The 18,436-nt window shown below is 33.3% G+C and overlaps 2 protein-coding genes and 1 non-coding gene across 7 annotated transcripts; all 3 read left to right on the top strand.

Annotated features, from left to right (window-relative positions):
• Nucleotides 1-1,913: 1,913 nt before the first annotated feature.
• LOC108210215 (bifunctional L-3-cyanoalanine synthase/cysteine synthase 1, mitochondrial) lies at nt 1,914-5,612 on the top strand. Its single transcript, XM_017381510.2, has 10 exons — nt 1,914-2,261; nt 3,509-3,618; nt 3,715-3,772; nt 3,874-4,137; nt 4,243-4,380; nt 4,530-4,581; nt 4,760-4,839; nt 4,925-4,984; nt 5,104-5,184; nt 5,273-5,612. The coding sequence occupies exons 1-10, from the start codon at nt 2,076-2,078 to the stop codon at nt 5,369-5,371; spliced, it is 1,128 nt and encodes a 375-aa protein (XP_017236999.1). The 5' UTR covers nt 1,914-2,075; the 3' UTR covers nt 5,372-5,612.
• Nucleotides 5,613-7,082: 1,470 nt separating this feature from the next.
• TRNAY-GUA (transfer RNA tyrosine (anticodon GUA)) lies at nt 7,083-7,169 on the top strand. The gene is given in 2 exon segments: nt 7,083-7,119; nt 7,134-7,169. It is a non-coding gene; the product is annotated as a tRNA-Tyr (tRNA).
• Nucleotides 7,170-8,814: 1,645 nt separating this feature from the next.
• On the top strand, nt 8,815-13,979 carry LOC108208144 (probable DEAD-box ATP-dependent RNA helicase 48). 5 transcript variants are annotated; one of them, XR_010288728.1, is made up of 6 exons: nt 8,815-9,076; nt 9,574-9,657; nt 9,796-11,600; nt 11,689-11,813; nt 13,171-13,739; nt 13,905-13,979. XR_010288728.1 is itself a non-coding variant. In XM_064087058.1 (5 exons), the coding sequence occupies exons 3-5, from the start codon at nt 11,515-11,517 to the stop codon at nt 13,227-13,229; spliced, it is 270 nt and encodes an 89-aa protein (XP_063943128.1). In that variant the 5' UTR covers nt 8,815-9,076; nt 9,574-9,657; nt 9,796-11,514; the 3' UTR covers nt 13,230-13,879. The 5 variants fall into 5 exon arrangements, 2 of the variants coding, with proteins under 2 accessions (XP_063943128.1, XP_063943129.1); XM_064087058.1 differs by lacking the exon at nt 13,905-13,979 and having other exon boundaries at nt 13,171-13,879; XM_064087059.1 differs by lacking the exon at nt 13,905-13,979 and having other exon boundaries at nt 9,799-11,600; nt 13,171-13,879.
• The last annotated feature ends 4,457 nt before the right edge of the window (nt 13,980-18,436 follow it).

Below are 18,436 nucleotides of genomic sequence, written 5' to 3' on the forward strand. Positions count from 1 at the left end.
CAATTATAAATTTATTTTTAAAAGTAAAACTACTTTAATATGTTTGTGCAGACAAACCACCAGCAGCAGCCATGTTAAACGCCCTCCTAGCCGAGTCCAAGAAACATCCAATCGGAGCGAGGATATAGAGGTAATTACATATCTTACCCTCTAACTATCGTTCAAAAATGATATTGTACCCATACTTTGAGAAACTCAACTCGCACTACCTATCTTTACATTTCAAGAACGATACGCACCCCCTTCGTTAAATTCCGTTAACTTCCGTTAAAATACTCTCTCCATCTCAATTTACATGTTCCTTTTACTTTTCGAGGAGTCAAATTGACTAATTTTTGACCAACCATTATAAAATATTTATTTATTATTTTAAGAAATAGAAAGTTATATATTAAAAATAGACTAGATTTACTTTTTGATGATATTTTTTTTAATTTTTCGTTAAATTAAGCTATCCCCAAGTCAAAATGATTTTACATAGCAAATGATTTTAAATTTTCAGTGATATATGTATTAAATACTTAAAATATACACTGTTTTAAATATAAAAATAAATATTATGCGATATTTATTATAAATATATACACTTTTATTAAACAAAAAATTAATATGTAAAATCATTTAAATCATTTTAATGGCCTGATCAACTAGCTGAATAATTTGGATGAAAAATTACAAGAGGACAAAGCTATTCTTCTACTTGTTCCTCTACCAAATAAGTATGATAATATGATTATTTCTTTAATGATTGGAAAAACGAAGTTAACTTTAAATGAGACTACTATTGTTATTCTTGAAGCTGAAAGATTGATGAAGCAAGGATTGGGCGATTCATCAGACGGAAGTGCACTTATGATGGATGTATATGACAAGAAAAAGAAGTTTGCTAAGAAACATAACCTTAATATCAAGTGTTTTTATTGTGAAGAATTAGGCCACACGCAATTCATGCATGTGTCCGAAAGCAAAAGAAAACTTAAAGGAGTTAAAGAGGAAGTGCTTCGCTTGTTGAAATGGTTGATGATGCTCTTTTGGTTCAAGAAGACAAGGGATCGAAAGAAGAATGGATACTTGATTCGGGATGTTCGCATCACATATGTGCTAGGAGGGAGTGGTTCTCGTCCTACAAGGATTGTGAGCGAAAGATGATAGCTTTACCAAACAGTAAAAAGATAAAAGTTACCGGCATTGGTGAGATAACAGTGAAACTTCATAATGGTCGTATTTGAAAATTAGCTCAAGTAAGATATGTCCCAGGACTAAATCGAAATCTAATTTCATTGGATAAATTAGTTGATATGGGATGTACTGTTATGATGAAGGTCACTAAACAAAAATTGGTGATACTCAAAGGTTGGAAAGTGAAATCTTTTTTATGCTAGATGGAGATGTTCTTGCTCGAGGGGAGGTATTGGCGAATGGACGTCAATGTCTTCATCGTAATCATTAAGAGATTATGAAACTGTATTGGGTTGAAGGGAAGGATTGTTGGTATTGGATAATAAAATCGTATTTGAAATCTCATATACTTTGATGAGATTTCAAATATCTTAAAATACAGTGAACAATATCAAAATTTATTATTTTAAAAATTCCAAAATTTTTTAGATAATCTCATGAATATCATTTGAATTTTAAAATCCTGATTGAATACTTTCAAATTTTTTAACATAATTTAAAATCTTAATTGAATATTCCAAGAATTTAATAAATTTTTGAAATCCGAATTGAATATTCTTGAAATTTATGAATGAAAAAAAAATCTTATAAAATCTCAATCGAATAGGTAAGTATTTTTTTTTTAAGAAAAAGGAAAACCGATACATGCATCTAAAGTACCTCGACGACAGCATGGGTCCTAATTGGAAGTTTATTATTCCCACAAAAAATCTTTTATGTTTAAGAAATCTCTTATGTTTAAAGATACTTAAAAATATCCGCCATCCACAGTAATATGTGTTTTTCATAATCTCTCTGCTATATAAACGTGTGGTTTGTACATGTGAGACTTACAAGTCTCTGTTCTAAAGCTACTCTTCTTTTCACTCCAGTAAAGCTTACATTGAACTCTATCAATGGCAGCCATAGCCAAGCTTTTCAAAAAGAATAATTCTACAATACCCAGCTCTTATTATTATAGTTCTAGTATTAGCAGAAGCAAGCTATTCTCCACGGAGCCATTGGTGGATTCTTTCACTCAAAGAATCAGAGATCTGCCTAAGGATCTCCCCAGTACTAAGATTAGAAGAGAAGTCTCTCAGGTAATCTCATGCCACTCATACATCCATGTATTTTCACTCCATGATATTATTTCATAAATGGAATGCTAATTTATTCTGGTCTAAATCTGTGAAGAATACCATATTGATGTTCTTGATATGATTTTTTATCATGGATCAAATGTTTAGTCTGTGTGGTAACAAAATCCAAAACAGTGTATCGGCAAAATAAACTAGCGATGAGAATCAGTGTCTACTCCCGCAGTTTATTACTCCCTCCGTCCAGCAGGTTGTTTTCGTTTATTGTTTGTACGCATTTTGAGGCTCCTATATAGTTTCATAACGTTTCTTAATTTATTTGTTTTGAATAAAAGTTTACACGTCAAACTTTTATTCGCGGAAGAAATTTTTTTAAAAAGTATTATGAAGCTATACGTTATAAGAGTCTCAAAATACATGCCAAAAATTAACGTAAAGAATGTGTTGGGACAGAGGAAGTACGGTATTTTTCAGTGTTAGGTGTTGTATATTTTATGTTAAACACTGCTAGTGGTTTTACCTTTTTGTTTAATCATGCATTTAGCTCTCTAATCAGTAATCATCCTTTACATTATGTTCCTGTCAAACCAATTTAACGTTGAATTTTTGAATAAATTCAGTGGCTTTAAACTTTAAATAAGTTGCCTGATGAGATGATAAAGTCAAGTGTAGTCATTTCTTATGTTTCTTGAGATCCACAAATATTGTGAGTATGTATGAAGTACTTTACTAGATATAAAAGTTTTATTTCTGGACTCTGGATTCTAGTTGTGGTTGGTTAAAAACAGAACTGGGACCAATATCCAAGATAGCGTCCAGGCTGCCCAGCTATCGCTATTGCTCAGGGTCCCCAAATCAGCGTCTCTTGACATTTCTTTAGAGCCGGATTATAATTTCCACAGGGTTTATTAATATTCAACTTGTATAAGGTTTTGAAAGAATTTGGTTCTGTGTTGAGATTTTTGATGGTTTTTTTTAGGTTACCTAACTTAGGTTCTGGCCTGTTTGCTACCAACTTGATTGCTTGTCCTTGTATATGTAAAGAAATTGGTGATCACAAATAGGTTAATACTCGAGTAGAATCCGCAATTTGATATCATCAGATGAAAGGCGTATTTTCTAGCCAAAGTCTGAAGGATTGTTTGTTTTGTTTCCCATTTCTAGTATAGTGTGCGAACTGAAAAATGATGCGAGGCAATTGTGATTCTCCACTAAAAGCTTAATTGTTGACATTTTCTCTTCAATTTCAGCTCATCGGGAAAACACCTCTTGTTTATCTAAATAAAGTTACTGAAGGATGTGGCGCTTATATTGCGGTGAAGCAAGAGATGATGCAACCAACCTCAAGCATCAAAGATAGGTATTATTTGAAAATGAACCTATCTGATTCTCTTTTTTCTTTTTCACAACTACAAATAAGTGCCAAGTGACTGTAAACCGTTCTTTCTTGTAATAGACCAGCTCTTGCCATGATTAACGATGCTGAAAAGAAAAAACTGATCACACCAGGGAAGGTACATAATATATGTATTAGTAGTTCTTTATCTAAGAGACTAACGATTTCACTTTGCTTGATATAAAAGAATGTGCCTTAACAAATTGTGTTTAACTGTAGACTGTATTAATCGAACCCACATCAGGAAACATGGGAATCAGTATGGCCTTTATGGCTGCTATGAAAGGTTACAAGATGGTCTTGACAATGCCCTCATACACAAGTTTAGAGAGAAGGGTGTGTATGAAAGCTTTTGGAGCTGATCTGATCCTCACAGACCCAACAAAGGGAATGGGAGGAACAGTTAAAAAAGCATATGATCTTTTGGAGAATACACCAGATGGTTTCATGCTTCAGCAGTTTTCGAATCCTGCCAATACCCAGGTGCAAATAATTCAATCTTATAATTTTGGTGCATTATAGTGCATATTCTTAATTGTATTATGTTAGTAATACTCATACTTATATCTGATTATCTTCAAACAATAGATTCATTTTGAGACAACTGGTCCTGAGATATGGGAGGACACTAATGGGAATGTCGACATATTTGTGATGGGAATTGGAAGTGGTGGCACAGTCTCGGGGGTTGGACAATATCTTAAGTCTCAGAACCCTAATGTAAAGGTAACAACTTGATAATTCTTTAACACTCATTGTCTCTAAAGAGTTTTGGTTGCTACTTTGTATGCCGTCATTTCTTTACTTGAGCTGATCTTGAAATTATCTCGATTTAGTATATGATACTGAAAAGTGCATATGTTTGTCTCAACTAGATTTATGGGATTGAGCCTACTGAAAGCAATGTACTAAACGGTGGCAAGCCAGGTAACACTTTGTTGTGGTAGAATTTCTCGTCAAATATAAGTCTTACTTTGCACTCACATTAGGAGCCACGAGCTGATAATTTTCAAGTGTTCAGAATAGTTAGTCTCCCTTTTTCCGCTTCAATCTCCCTCTTTTATTTATATGTTTATAAATTTTGGAAAAACTATTTTATATGTAGGTCCTCATTGGATTACTGGCAACGGGGTCGGATTTAAACCTGACATACTCGACATGGATGTAATGGATGAAGTGCTCATGGTACGTAAAATTCTTCAAAATGGATAATAAAGTACAATTGTAGTATTGAATATACTTTGAATAATTGGGTACTCTTGTCCCTTAGGTTTCTAGTCAAGATGCTGTTGATATGGCTAGGAAACTGGCACTCAAAGAGGGGTTGATGGTAATGTTTTTAACTCTAAAGATGTATTAAACTTTAGTATCTCTTGACCATATATAACACTTAATAAATTCCAAGTTGCATGATTAAACTTAAGCATGAATCAAATTGACTCCTTTTAGGTTGGTATATCCTCTGGAGCTAACACAGTTGCGGCCCTTGAACTTGCCAAGAGGCCCGAGAACAAGGGAAAGCTTATTGTGGTATGAAAGACCTATAAAATCAGTGTCTTACAAGTTAAAACTCCAAGCATCTGTGCTCAAATAACTATCATATGTTTTAATATTGCAGACAATTCATCCTAGTTTCGGGGAGCGTTACTTGTCATCTGTTCTGTTTCAAGAGATCAGGCAAGAGGCTGAGAATATGCAACCCGTTTCAGTTGACTAAACAGGACATGTCTTCTACACGTATCCAATCCAGAAGTTTTCTGCTGAAATCTTCAACATGGTACTACTCAGAAAAGTTCATGATCACTAACTAGGTGTCACCCTTATTTGTGTATCATGACTGATGTCTCGTTTATGCATAAATTCATCTACTCGGACTTGCAAGCTATAATAAGTGTCCAGTTGTATTCATATCAAACACTTTTCAAGATTCAAGTCTTATTACTGGTTTTTTCTGTGGATGTTTCTTCTGCTCTTGCTCTGCAATCTAGATGGTTACATTGCACAACGTTTTCGCATATTCTTCAGCTTTACTTCTGGAATAGTAGGAGTTGTGATGAAAAAGAATGGTGCATGCTCGGTAAAGTAGGAAGTAGTGATGTAGCCAGTAATAATATTTTTTCTTGTCAAATGGGTGAACTGAGTTCCACGCTAGATCAATAGATTCGAAATTGTAACCAAGCCCTGCCCGGACAAATACAAGAACAACCTGCTCTCTGGTAGGGTGAACATAACCAACCCAACCCGCGAAACCCAACCCAAACCAACCCTCTTTTGAACCAATTAAATCAAACTGTCCAAAACCGATAGTTAAATGGGTTCATTTTCAAAAAACCCGAATAAATTGGGTTGGGTCAAGGTTTAACATATTATAACCATCAACCAACCCAACCCAACCCGTTTATATATATATAAAAAAATATTAGTTTCCGTCACATCATCTTTATGTTTCGCATTTCAGTATTTTAATTTGTTTTGCTAAGTAATATTTGTCTAATTCGTGCTAGCGTTTTTAGTGCACCTGTTAGCTATGTTCAAGAAGTGTCAATGACATCAAGCTAGCAGAGTATTTTTTTTTTTTTTTTAAACATCAAGCTCTCTGATATTAAGTGCATCCACATAATTTATAATTTATAAATATTTTATTACTTAGGTTTCCCGACTCATTATGTCCATAATATGTGAAATGAGATTGATCTAGAAAATACAGATAAGAGATATGTGAAGGAAAGTGGATTTTGAAAATATGAAAGTTGAAGTGGACAACTAAACTGAAACAAATTTCTTTCTTAAAAGTGGACTAGAAGGAGTATCTATTTGTAGTTTTATTTTTATTTTTCAAAAATATAAATTTTTATATTATCATGTCACAAACAAAACAATAATTAATTGTTTATTACTTTTCACAAGTCCAATACTTAATTTTTTGACATGATAGTATAAAATTCTAAACCGGCCAAACCAAACCGAACCAACCCAACCCAATATAAAACAGGTAAGGTTGGGTTAGGCATATATTTTTGAATTAACGGGTTGGATTTTTAAAAACCGAACTAATTGGGTTGGGTCGTTTTATCGGCTATAACCCGACCGACCCAACCCGTGTTCACCCCTACTCTCTGAGGCAAATAGCTCAGAACACTCCCAACAAAAAATTGCAAAAGGAAAAGCCAAGAAAAATAATAAATATTTCCGGCACACATGATTTTAGACCTGTGTTTTTGATAAACCATGAACAAAATTTTTTGTTATCTATTCCCTCTTGATTCCATTCATATCCTTTCTGCAATCTCAATGACCAGTAATGAATTGAAAATTCCTTATATTCATTAGGATTTATTGCATTATAGTTTTCAACTCTTCACCACAGATTCTATTCACAGTAGAACTTATGCAGTTCACTTAGGGAAATCAACTAACTTCAAAAACATCCGACCTTAGCTCAGTTGGTAGAGCGGAGGACTGTAGTTTGTTCAACAGATATCCTTAGGTCGCTGGTTCGAATCCGGCAGGTCGGAAATTTTTTGTCCATTCGGCATTTTTTTAAACTTTAAAATTTAAAATTCTTTTGGAAAGACTCTCGACGTGATATAAATCATTTAAATTGTTTTGAAAAATTATCCACATAAAACAGAGTAACAGTGTATTTTATAATTTAATTTTAGATATTTTTTTTTTGCAAAGAAGAGAAATTCTATTATCCACAAAAAAAAAAGATTGTAAGAAAATGAAAATCGATTTAACATTACTCCATATTGGAGAGTACTCCGAACGAGTATAGGGAGAATTACTCGAACTTCATTTAATTTTCTCATATTTAAATTCATTACAATCAAACTTTAGTGTAAAAGTGTTTCAATTATACATTACTTGCTTGATAATTTTGTGACAACATAGTGCCTGTTTGGCCATGAAGGAGAAGCATTTCTTTTCCAAAAAGTTCAGCTTCTACTTTTCTTGACCCATTTGTGTAAAAAAGTAGAAGCACTTTTTAGAAGTTACAAATGCTAACTTATCTCTCAGAGCTTCTGCTTCTTTTCCAAACACTTTAATCAATTATACGTCTTAACTCACTTCTGACTTCTACTTTACTTTTTACTTTAATCAAGAAACATTTATTTTAAGTTCATCCAAACGGTCCCATAATAACAACAAAATTTGATAATTAACTACATATAATTTTCTGATCATTACCCATATTTTTAAAAAAAGTCAAGTCCGAGTGTGATTCCGAGTACTCGGAAGTTGGAATCAAATCGATTGATGACTGATTATTTATAAAACCGGTTTTGGATCCGTTTACTCGAATCAGATCGAGGGTGAAACCGAGTAATCAGTCGAGTTAACTGATTTTTAGAACACTACAAATATCAAAATAATGATGTATTTCAAAATTTTATTTCAAAGAAAAATAAAAGTTGCATTAGGGTTCATTTAGTTAAAATATCGATCAAAACAACTCTTCAAAGCACGCATGATTATGTACTTTCACATAAATTATATTATTATTATTATTATTATTATTATTATTATTATCATTATTATCATTATTATTATTATTATTATATATACAACCAAGTGATCAAATACAACCAAGTTTTAAACTACAGCATTGTCATCCACCAGCTGACGACTAGAAAATGAACCTATTTTTCTGATTATCTCATTCGGGATCATTCTGTCAAAATTGATACATTTATTGTGGTCACATAGAATCCAATAATCTGAATGATTGATGAGATGTTGTAAAAATTTTGACGAGTTGTCGGAGAAAACACTTTAGAAAGTTTGTCAAAAGAAATAATCTCATTCGGGTACAAGTTTATTATTAGACATCCTGGCCAAATTGATGTTCAATTGATATTGAATTACTCGACGAATTGAGTCAATTCAGTGGTAGTAGGCATAACTTCAAAGTTGTCACAGGGAAAACAAAGGATCATGTGGACACCATCATTAGTAATTGTAATGTTTCTTCCCCAAATATAAACTATATAATACATCCTACTACTCTTTTTTTCACTTCTAGACATGAGGTACCCATAAACTTGCAACATAATTACAACATTTGCCACTGAAGTCAACATTTGACTCACACATATATACAATTCTGCACGTATACACACTTTCCGAATCTTTTGGTACTGCAGCCTGCACGTGAGCTTTTGGCTTCCAAAGGAAGCTTTCCTTTCAGTCTTCTTTTCCAAAATTCAAAATTCAAAACTCTCTTCTTCTCTGACTCTTACTTTTCTTACACACACAAGCCATTATTATCGTTCTTCAAATTTAAACCACCGTTCAGATTCTCTCCCTCACAAAAACTCATATTCTCTCCCTGCTGTGTGTCGCTCCTTTAGGGTTTCAAGGCCGCATCGCCGGTGGAAAATCAATTCTCTGATTAAGTCTATCTATCTCGCCGGAGCTGGTATTCTCTCTACCCTTTCTCCATTTCTTAATTAGTCCCGGTTCCTGTGCTTTCGCTATAGACACACTTTGTCCCCGGGGTTTTGATGACAAATCTCACGCGCCAATCCTCTCTTCTTCCTCTCTCTCTTTGCAGTTTTCCTCACTTTCTCTCTCTACCCATCTCCATTTCCTCTTCAAAACCCCCCACTAAAATCTTCATTTTTGGGTTGGTGTTTGTCGCCGGAGACAAGTCCCGGAATCTTTCCAGAGAGTGTGTGGCCTCTGTTCTTGAGTACATGGACCCACAAGAGATCTGTAAAGTGGTTGTTTTTAATAAGGCTTTTCGGGGAGCTTCTTATGCTGATTTTGTTTTCGCAGCCTTATTCTCAATGGCTGGGGAATGATGATATCTCTTTGTTTATCTTTGATTTTTATTTACAATATTAGATATTAACAAAATATCTAGTATGTATTTGATGAAGTTCTGAGATAGATTTTTTTTGTTCCTTTTTGCAGGTCTAAAATTTATAAGGTTTCCAGAATTTATAAGCTCAAGTTTGTTCTCTAGGAGGGGCAAACACATTGGGTCGTGCGACAAAGGTTGTTGTCATGAACCGTATTTCTTCTACTTCCTGCATAAGCTTAGTTCTTCATTTTATTTCTGAATTGTTATTGCATTCCGACTGTTTGATAAAAACTCTAAGAGAGTTTGTAATCACTTTTGAATTGCATTTACAGCAGTAGTGGCTACTGAATGTTGAAGGAATGATGAAAGTTGTGGATGAGAGCAGGAGAGGTATAAGATAAGTGAATTTGGAGGATTTTGTTTTATGTTCAAGGGTATTCTCTAATTTTTACTGATCTTGTATGTTTGCAAGTGTACATTAATGTTTTTATGTTTACAAATCAGTGAAAAAATGCTCTATACACCATAATATGTCTACCTGCCTCTGATTTTCTTTAATTTGAAGAAGAATTTGGTTAATGGTTTGGTAGGCTTTTTAGATTCACATAAATCTTCATATTGAAGTTAAGATGAAACTTTCATTGGAACCTCTTATTTGTTATTTGTCTGATTTCTTATTTGTTAATCATATAATTGCTTTGCAGTAATAGCTACTGGGCCCCAAGTAGACTAACCTCAATAAAATAAAGAAATGTCATCGACATAACAAGTTCTACATAGTATAGTGTTTCGGTATCTTTAATTGTTTCTTTCTTGATGCAATACCAGGGTAATAACATGGTGGTGCATAAAAATTAGAATAAACGTACCCATTATATTTTGATTCTACAGTACAGTTTTGGGTGGGTAGGATGTCTGCAGACTTCACCTCCATCTTAGGATTAGTGAGTCTGTTTCCAAAACGACTCCTGGCTCTGTCAATGCCAGATGGTGGTGCCTATGTAACAGTCTAACGCTCTGTACTTCTGTACTTGGTTAATGATAAGATACTGATTGCGGTCACTGCATTTGGCATCATTTGAGTGGCTTGCAGCAGCATTGTCAGCTTAAAAAATGTACCATTTTAAACTTGCATGAAAGTGTTAACTATATTTTCTTAATCAATGACTAAGAACATTCATTACAAGTGATAGGGTTGAGGCGACGCAAGTACACACTTTTTGTAGGTTTGCCTGTCCATTCAATTTTCGTGGAAATTTTCTGATAAATATATTGAACTGGATTTTTGCTTAATTTGAGATTCCTAAATATTGGAGCTTTACATATGGGTTTGCAAAAATCAAGATTGATTATTGTTTTGACTCTTGATGCATACATGGACTGATTTGATCTTTATATAATTGAGAAGTACCCTTTGCTAAATTTAACATATTTTGATCTTGGTTCTTCATTTTGTGAATACTAAATACTATAGCTAGCCAGCCAGATGCTTCAATTAATGTTGTCAAAGGTGTTTTGGTACATTTTTATGAGTGTAATAATAAATTGCATTGGGCTGGAGTTAATGTTATGTTTTTTTTCTGCTTTTGAGATCATCATCTAACATTAAAAATGATATTGTTTTTCTGTTGGTTTTAATCAATACTCTTTTGGATTGCTTTTTTATTATTGTTTTTTTGTTTGACAAGCTGAAGTAAATTCAGTTGTAGCCGTGGAACATAACAGTGAACGGTCTAGAGCTGCATTTGTCATTGGTGAAACAAGAATCCTATGTGAATTTGCTGACATTGCTCCAGATGAGAATTCTTTTGTCCAGAAACAGGATGAGGTGTCCAGCCTAGCCTCTCAATCAAGTATACCTTCTAACTGGTTACGTACTGAAATATTGAAAATGCAGCATCTCTAGAAAATGCATGTTCTGATCAAGCTCAGAACCACATTGTAAATAAATAAAGGTCGGAGATTAGTTAATTAAAATTACTAAAACACAATAATATATATTACACACAAAATTTATTTGTTTACATATTTAATTTAGAAAAAAATTAAATATGATTAGGAAGGAATTTATCGAGAGGAGTTTGGTAGGGATTGAGGAGAAAAGTATTGAGCAAGAATCTATTATGAGTGAGAAAAGGTACAAGAATCCTAATTTTTGTATGTTGGAATTTGATTTGAAGTTATCACTTAGAATTTGAGTAATGGTGAAATTCTATTTGTTGCAGGTTTGATGAATTTGATACTTCTCCATTAACGGTAGAGCCTATTACTTCAGCTAGATATATTCAAATGACCAAGGTGCAAGAGGCAACAATTGCTGCTTGCCTTAAATTTGCTGCTTGCCTTAAAGGTATGTTGACTACTAAATAAACATGTAATATTTCAATATTAACCATCGTGTTTACAAGTATATTTTTATGTGTCCCAATTCTGCCAATATTGTTCATTATTAATGATGTCAAGTTTTATGAAGAGAGGTAGACCAATTGATTTTGTAGGATTCAAATGATTAGAAGCTCGAGATCCTTCTTGCAGTATTTGTTTATGTGGCTACTGACAGTGTGGTCACTTTGTATAAAATTCAGAAACCAACTACATAAGCAGAGAGAACAGTATAAGAAAAACTGTAACGATTTATCGAATCAGATATTGCATTCAGACTGTTTTGTATGCTGGTAATGTTCAGAGGGACTAATATCTGAGAAGACTTCAATTTGGACTTGCACGTCTATTAAATAACATCAAAGAGACAAGAACTTTTCAAAATCTCGCATCCTACTACATTGTATGGGGCTATTAATTTTTTAATAATAGAATTATCATTTCGTATAGCATTATAACATCTGAGTTACGTGTACAAAGAAAAAAACATTCAAAATGTGTTCATGTAAACATGCCTATATTATATGCTATGTTATAGGGTAAATAATGGGTGATGAAAGTCCTAGAAAGTGCAAGGGCCTCCCTATTTCATTGAAGAGAAGCACTCCTAAAGAAGAAAGCAAGAGATATTGCGATGTCAATAACATTTCCCTGGAAATATCATGTATCAAAATTAAATTTTGCTATGTTTCCTTGGGATGATAAAAGAAAAGGTTATTATTTGGTGTAATGTTAAGGTTTTAGATTGACAACTAAATATTTGATTTGGCACTCTTTGCCTTGGTGGTTTCGGGTAAGTTTGTTTAGCATTCTCTTAACTATTTCTGTTACTTTGCTATCTGGAATGGATAAGTGTAGGAACTATGCCTATATTATTCAGTGTAAAAGTTGAGATCTATAAACTGGATTAGGGACTTAAACTTGGCTGTAAGTTGTAACTGTTGCAACTACTTTGTTAAGAATCTCGCATTTTGACTTCTAGAGCTTGCTCTTGGTTTCTCAATCCCTAGCAGATTATAGTCTCCAACTACTTCTATTTGGTGCTATTACCTTGCATAAAAAACTAAATCACTCTATTTTGTTTCTAAGATTATATATCTTTTTTGACTCTATATCTATTGTTAATGAGTACATAAATGAGCAACAACTGTCTTTTTTTATGTATAGTAATTCATATATATATATTTTTAATTTCTATCTTAAATTTCTGGAGCTACTCACTGATGTTGGCATGAGCTGATGAGCATAACAAATTAGAAAGATTTTCAGGACTCTACAAATTCTTTATTGCTTTTCCTATTTCACATTATTGTTTTCTTTTGCAGCTAATAATTGCAACACAACCGGATCCAGAGCATGGAAATTCGCCAAAAATTGTAACTGAAGATAACATCAAGTTACAGCTGTGTCAAGCTATGTATTCATTTGTAGTATAGTTTTTAAATAAAAATTTATATTTTAGAACTTTTTTTAAATGAGGACTAAATGAAGAATACATCGCCAAGGAAACATTCTAAATTCTAAATTTACATGCATATGATATTTAAGCCTTTTATATTATTTTGATATTTCCATCAGTAAGATCGTGCAAAGAGGTAAATGCTTTTGCCAAAGGTAGTGAAATAATTCAAGATAGGGAGAACTCCTTGCTGGGAGAAAGTGGGATTGAAGAGAGGGATATGGACTGCTAGAGAAGACGAAATCTTGACAAAATTTTATTACCCTTGGGGCCTTATTGCATTTCTTTACCACTTTTTACATTTTATAGAGAAGTTTGTGCATGTTTCTGCGTAGAAGTACAGAGAGTACTGCGCGGGTGCGACTGCTGTTGCTGATTTGTCACCTCCATTAGCATGTTCAATACTGCTTCATAGCGTTCAACTAGTTCTTTCTGGTAAAGTTGTGTGAAGTGTTGTGTTAGTTTCAAAGACTTGGAATCATGAATCATAATTGATTTTAAAAAAGGAAAAAGCCACTTTCAAAATATTTTCCCGCACAACTATCTTTCAGTTTGTCACAAATTAGTCACTACTGACTGACATAGACGTTTCTTTTACAGAGGTTGCTGTTGGGGCTGGCTATGCTATTACTTAAGTGGAATTCTTATTTGATTTGTGATTGGCTATGCTAATTCTTATTTCATCTGGACTGATGCTAATGTAAATGTATTTTGTGTAAAACCTTTCTTATATGCGCTTTTATTATAAAGAAAAATCAATTCTTTACAAAGTGAAATTCTTTCTTTGGAAGCAAATTTCCTGTAGAATGAATGAAATATCCTATCCAGACAAATGTAGACTTCATACAGATTTGGGCCTCTTATTGGTTCCCTCTTACACCCTTTTTTGTTCAAGAAATCTATTAAAGCTGATGTAGAATTCACAGAAGTTTTCAAAATGCATAAAGCCTGCACAAAGAACACAAATATTTACTATAGTTGTTGATATGTTTCAAAATTGTCTTCTGAACTTTGAATTATTAATTTCTCGCACTTGGCTTCTGATTGATTCCTCGGGGTAATCAGTTTATCTTTACATTTATCATCACTGGATAAAGTTTTGGTCTAATGATCGATACACTTTGATACAAAGTGCTCAAGTTTCAAATTTTAATTGAGGTCCATCCGGACATGACTCAATTAGCCTGATAAATTATAAACAAAATTTGTCTTCCTGTTATAATCGATAATTTTTATAATAATAAAATATTATATATTATATTTAAAGTGGATCTAATATATTTTCGTAAAATCAAAATTCTAAATAAATATAAATCTTTAAAAAACCTTGGGATTTTCTACTTCTCAGATTAGATTAGCGTGACCAATATAACATTCAAAAAGGGAAAGAATTTCAAAACAATTGTTCTACACTTTCTAAGAAGTACAGAATAATTGTTCTCAATAATCTCATAACCTGAATTACTATATATATATATATATATATATATATATATATATATATATATATATATATATATAGCGGTTTGTTCAAATACAAACCAACTTTATCATAAAAACCTAAAAACTAATTTCAAAACTAAACAAATATCCCCCCAAACTTTTAAAAACTAACAATATCACCCCCTAGCTTTGCCATCAACTTCCCCAAACTTACACTTTCCACCCCGCCAAGTCACCACGCCACATCAGCACAGGGAGGGGTCCCCCCACTGCTGACGTGGCACTGCCACGTCAGCACAGAGTCACCCACTGCTGACGTGACAGTGCCACGTCATCTGCCACGTCATCACATGTTGACGTGGCACTGCCACGTCAGCACTGGGATCCCTCGCTGCTGACGTGGCAGTGCCACGTCAGCAGGTGCTGACGTGGTAGATGATGTCAGCAGTGGGCCCCCCAGAAAATTAAAAAAAATAAAAAATAAATAGATTGGAGTGCTCATAGCAAAAATGGGAGTGAAAATAGTGGTTTTTAGGTTTGTATGGAAGTGAGGTTTGTAGTGGAATAAGCCCATATATATATATATATATATATATATATATATATATATATATATATATATAGGCAAGTGCTCAAATACAAACTCCTTAGTGTACAAACGTACAAACAATCACTAAATGACTTGAACACAATCACTAAATGATTGAACATAATCACTAAATCTACCAGGAGGGTCTGATGGAGAGATAAGGGGAGGGGAGCACTTACGGGGCGGCATAGCCGAGTGGTGGTGCAGCGCGGCCGGCGGCAGCCGCGACGCCGGCGCAAGGGCAGTGCTAGAAACACGATTGAGGGATAGAGACACGATTGAGGGAGATGAGAAAAGCAGTGGTGAATGTGTGTGTTTGTGTGTGTATAGCACTAATCAGTGAGGGAACAACCAGAGAGAGAGAGCCGCTAGCAGTGGTGGTGGTGGTTGGTGGTGGTGGGTGGTGATAGGTGGTGGGTGGTGGTGAGAGAGAGAGGCGCTGGGCAGTGGTGGTTGGTGGTGGATGGTGGAGAGAGAGAGAGAGTGGCGCTGGGCAGTCGTGGTGGTGGTGGGTGGGGTGGTCGTGGTGGTGGTGATTGGAGGTGATTGTGGTGGCGGTGGTGATGAATGTATGTATGTATTTGTTAAATTAAAATATGCTAATCACTAAATATTATTGTTATAATCACTGGTTTGTACGTTTGTACAGTAAGGAGTTTGTACTGGAGTAAGACCCTATATATATATATATATATATATATATATAGGGCAGCACTCCATAGCATACCCTCTTATATGGAGTTACGTAGCACACCATTATAAATATATACATAATATATATTCTAGTATATTTTTTATGGAATATAATTGCAAATTTTGATTATTAAACAGCAAACGAAGTTATACAATTTTTTTTTATTAGCATTATTATTATTATTATTATTATTATTATTATTATTATTATTATTATTATTATTATTATTATTATTATCATCATCATTATTGTTATTATTATTATTATATACACAACCAAGTGATCAAATACAACCAAGTTTTAAACTACAACATTGTCATCCACCAGCTGACGACTAGAAAATGAACCTATTTTTCTGATTATCTCATTCGGGATCATTCTGTTAAAATTGATACATTTATTGTGGTCACATAGAATCCAATAATCTGAATGATTGATGAGATGTTGTAAAAATTTTGACGAGTTGTCGGAGAAAACACTTTAGGAAGTTTGTCAAAGAAATAATCTCATTCGGGTACAAGTTTATTTTTAGACATCCTGGCCAAATTGATGTTCAATTGATAATAACATCAATTGATAATGAATTGACTCGACGAATTGAGTCAATTCAGTGGTAGTAGGCATAACTTCAAAGTTGTCACAGGGAAAACAAAGGATCATGTGGACATCATCATTAGTAATTGTAATGTTTCTTCCCCAAATATTATTAATATTAATTCTGAACGAAGACGTTAAAGTGGAATTGACCATGATGAAATATAAATACTTGAGCGGGTCAATTTGTGGAGGAGTATCTTCATTAATAGCTGTACTTGCGAGGCAGTGCTTGTTCAGATAACGAATCCATGGCTTGAATCTGTCAACAGGACAATTTGTAGGGTCGAAGTATCCATTGTAGTTCGTCTGTGCGAGTGCGAAAGTAGCAGTCATCTTTATAATTAAAAATTGAATTAAACGTGAATTTTTCAAATTTGACGTTAATTATCAAATACTCCCTCCGTCTCTTGATACTTTTCTCGTTTGTCTTTATCACGTTTCCTAACACATACTTTTGATTATTAATATCTTTAATTTCGTATTAGTATTATAAAAAATATCACCGTAGTAAAGTATTAAATTATTCATGAATACGAATCTACCAAGATCACTCACGGTGATATTTAGTCTTATAGATTAGACGTAAATTAGTAATTTGTCTCATGTTATGAACAGTTCCGATATATCAAACATGAAAAGTAAAAAGAAGCGGAGGGATTATCTCATAAATTTCAATTAGTAATTAATTATCCTTTAAATTGGTTTGAAAATTAATTAATTAATAATTCAAATTTTGGAAATTCGAATAATTTAATTAATTAAAATGAATTGGGCAAAAGATAATCAATTCTTAAGTCCCTGTAAAATCCAACCGACACAAATTAAACAAAACTCGAAACCCAGAACTGATTTATCAATACAAACCCTAAACATAAATCGTCCAAAAACTCAGTTCTGCAATTGATTAACAGTAACAAAACAGTCCAAAAACCAGTGAAAAATCTAGCAGGGATTCGACTTAAATTGGGGAATAATTTCAGAAATAAATTAATCAATTAATATAAATTGGAAGGTAGTGAATTAATAATAAAATCTTCCTTGATCTACATCAGCTTCTTCTTTAAACATTGAGTCTTCATCTTTGATTATCATTCGTCAGAACGACCACCTTCCTTTGATATGAAACATTTATTTTGAATACTTGACACTTAAATGTACTGTCTGGTTCAACTCTGTCTAACTAAATAAATATCCTCCTTCAATTAATCGTTTAAGTTGTGGTCGGTTCTTGAAGTCTTCAGGTACGTCTTCATAACTTAGTAACAAATGTAATATTCTGAGTAAATGAATTTTTAAAACTTTGTACCTTCTGAATTCCATGAGAAGCTACAAAAGACTATTTGTCACTGAGACTTGAACATACTGTATGAGCTTTTATTAGTGGGTATGCAGGAATCGTCCTGAAATTCTTTTGACACGTAATTCCAATAATTCACTTGATATTCTTCGTACGAATTCTTGTTACAGTACTTGCAATTTATCTTTCTTACTTATCTGAGTTGAGTTGTGATCTCGTTAATACAAATAGACTAAACACATGTTTTACAGAGATTTTTAGTTAAGACTTCTGCCTAGTTGGAGATACACTAATATCTTCAAGGTCCGAATGCTAATTACATGAAACATAATTTAACCAAAAAATTTCTCCTTTATAAAAAACATTATTCTTTAGTATCATTTTTCTAAAAAAAAATCATCATAAAAATTAACCATGCGTAAAAGGTAACATACCCAACTCATTTAGATTTAAATTTTAGTTAAAAGATAATAAGTTTATATATTAATAAATTCTAATACATAATAAATATG

The sequence above is a fragment of the Daucus carota genome, chromosome 2 (assembly GCF_001625215.2).
Source record: "Daucus carota subsp. sativus chromosome 2, DH1 v3.0, whole genome shotgun sequence".
NCBI classification, from domain to species: domain Eukaryota; kingdom Viridiplantae; phylum Streptophyta; class Magnoliopsida; order Apiales; family Apiaceae; genus Daucus; species Daucus carota.

What these genes read in the sequence shown, in the direction of transcription:
- LOC108210215 (XM_017381510.2), top strand. Translation starts at nt 2,076, where the DNA reads ATGGCAGCCATAGCCAAGCTTTTCAAAAAGAATAATTCTACAATACCC. An exon ending in AACTGATCACACCAGGGAAG is followed by an intron (nt 3,773 to 3,873) that starts GTACATAATATA and finishes GTTTAACTGTAG; the next exon opens with ACTGTATTAATCGAACCCAC. An exon ending in CTCAGAACCCTAATGTAAAG is followed by an intron (nt 4,381 to 4,529) that starts GTAACAACTTGA and finishes TGTCTCAACTAG; the next exon opens with ATTTATGGGATTGAGCCTAC.
- LOC108208144 (XM_064087058.1), top strand. Translation starts at nt 11,515, where the DNA reads ATGATTAGGAAGGAATTTATCGAGAGGAGTTTGGTAGGGATTGAGGAG. An exon ending in TCTATTATGAGTGAGAAAAG is followed by an intron (nt 11,601 to 11,688) that starts GTACAAGAATCC and finishes TATTTGTTGCAG; the next exon opens with GTTTGATGAATTTGATACTT. An exon ending in ATTTGCTGCTTGCCTTAAAG is followed by an intron (nt 11,814 to 13,170) that starts GTATGTTGACTA and finishes TTTCTTTTGCAG; the next exon opens with CTAATAATTGCAACACAACC.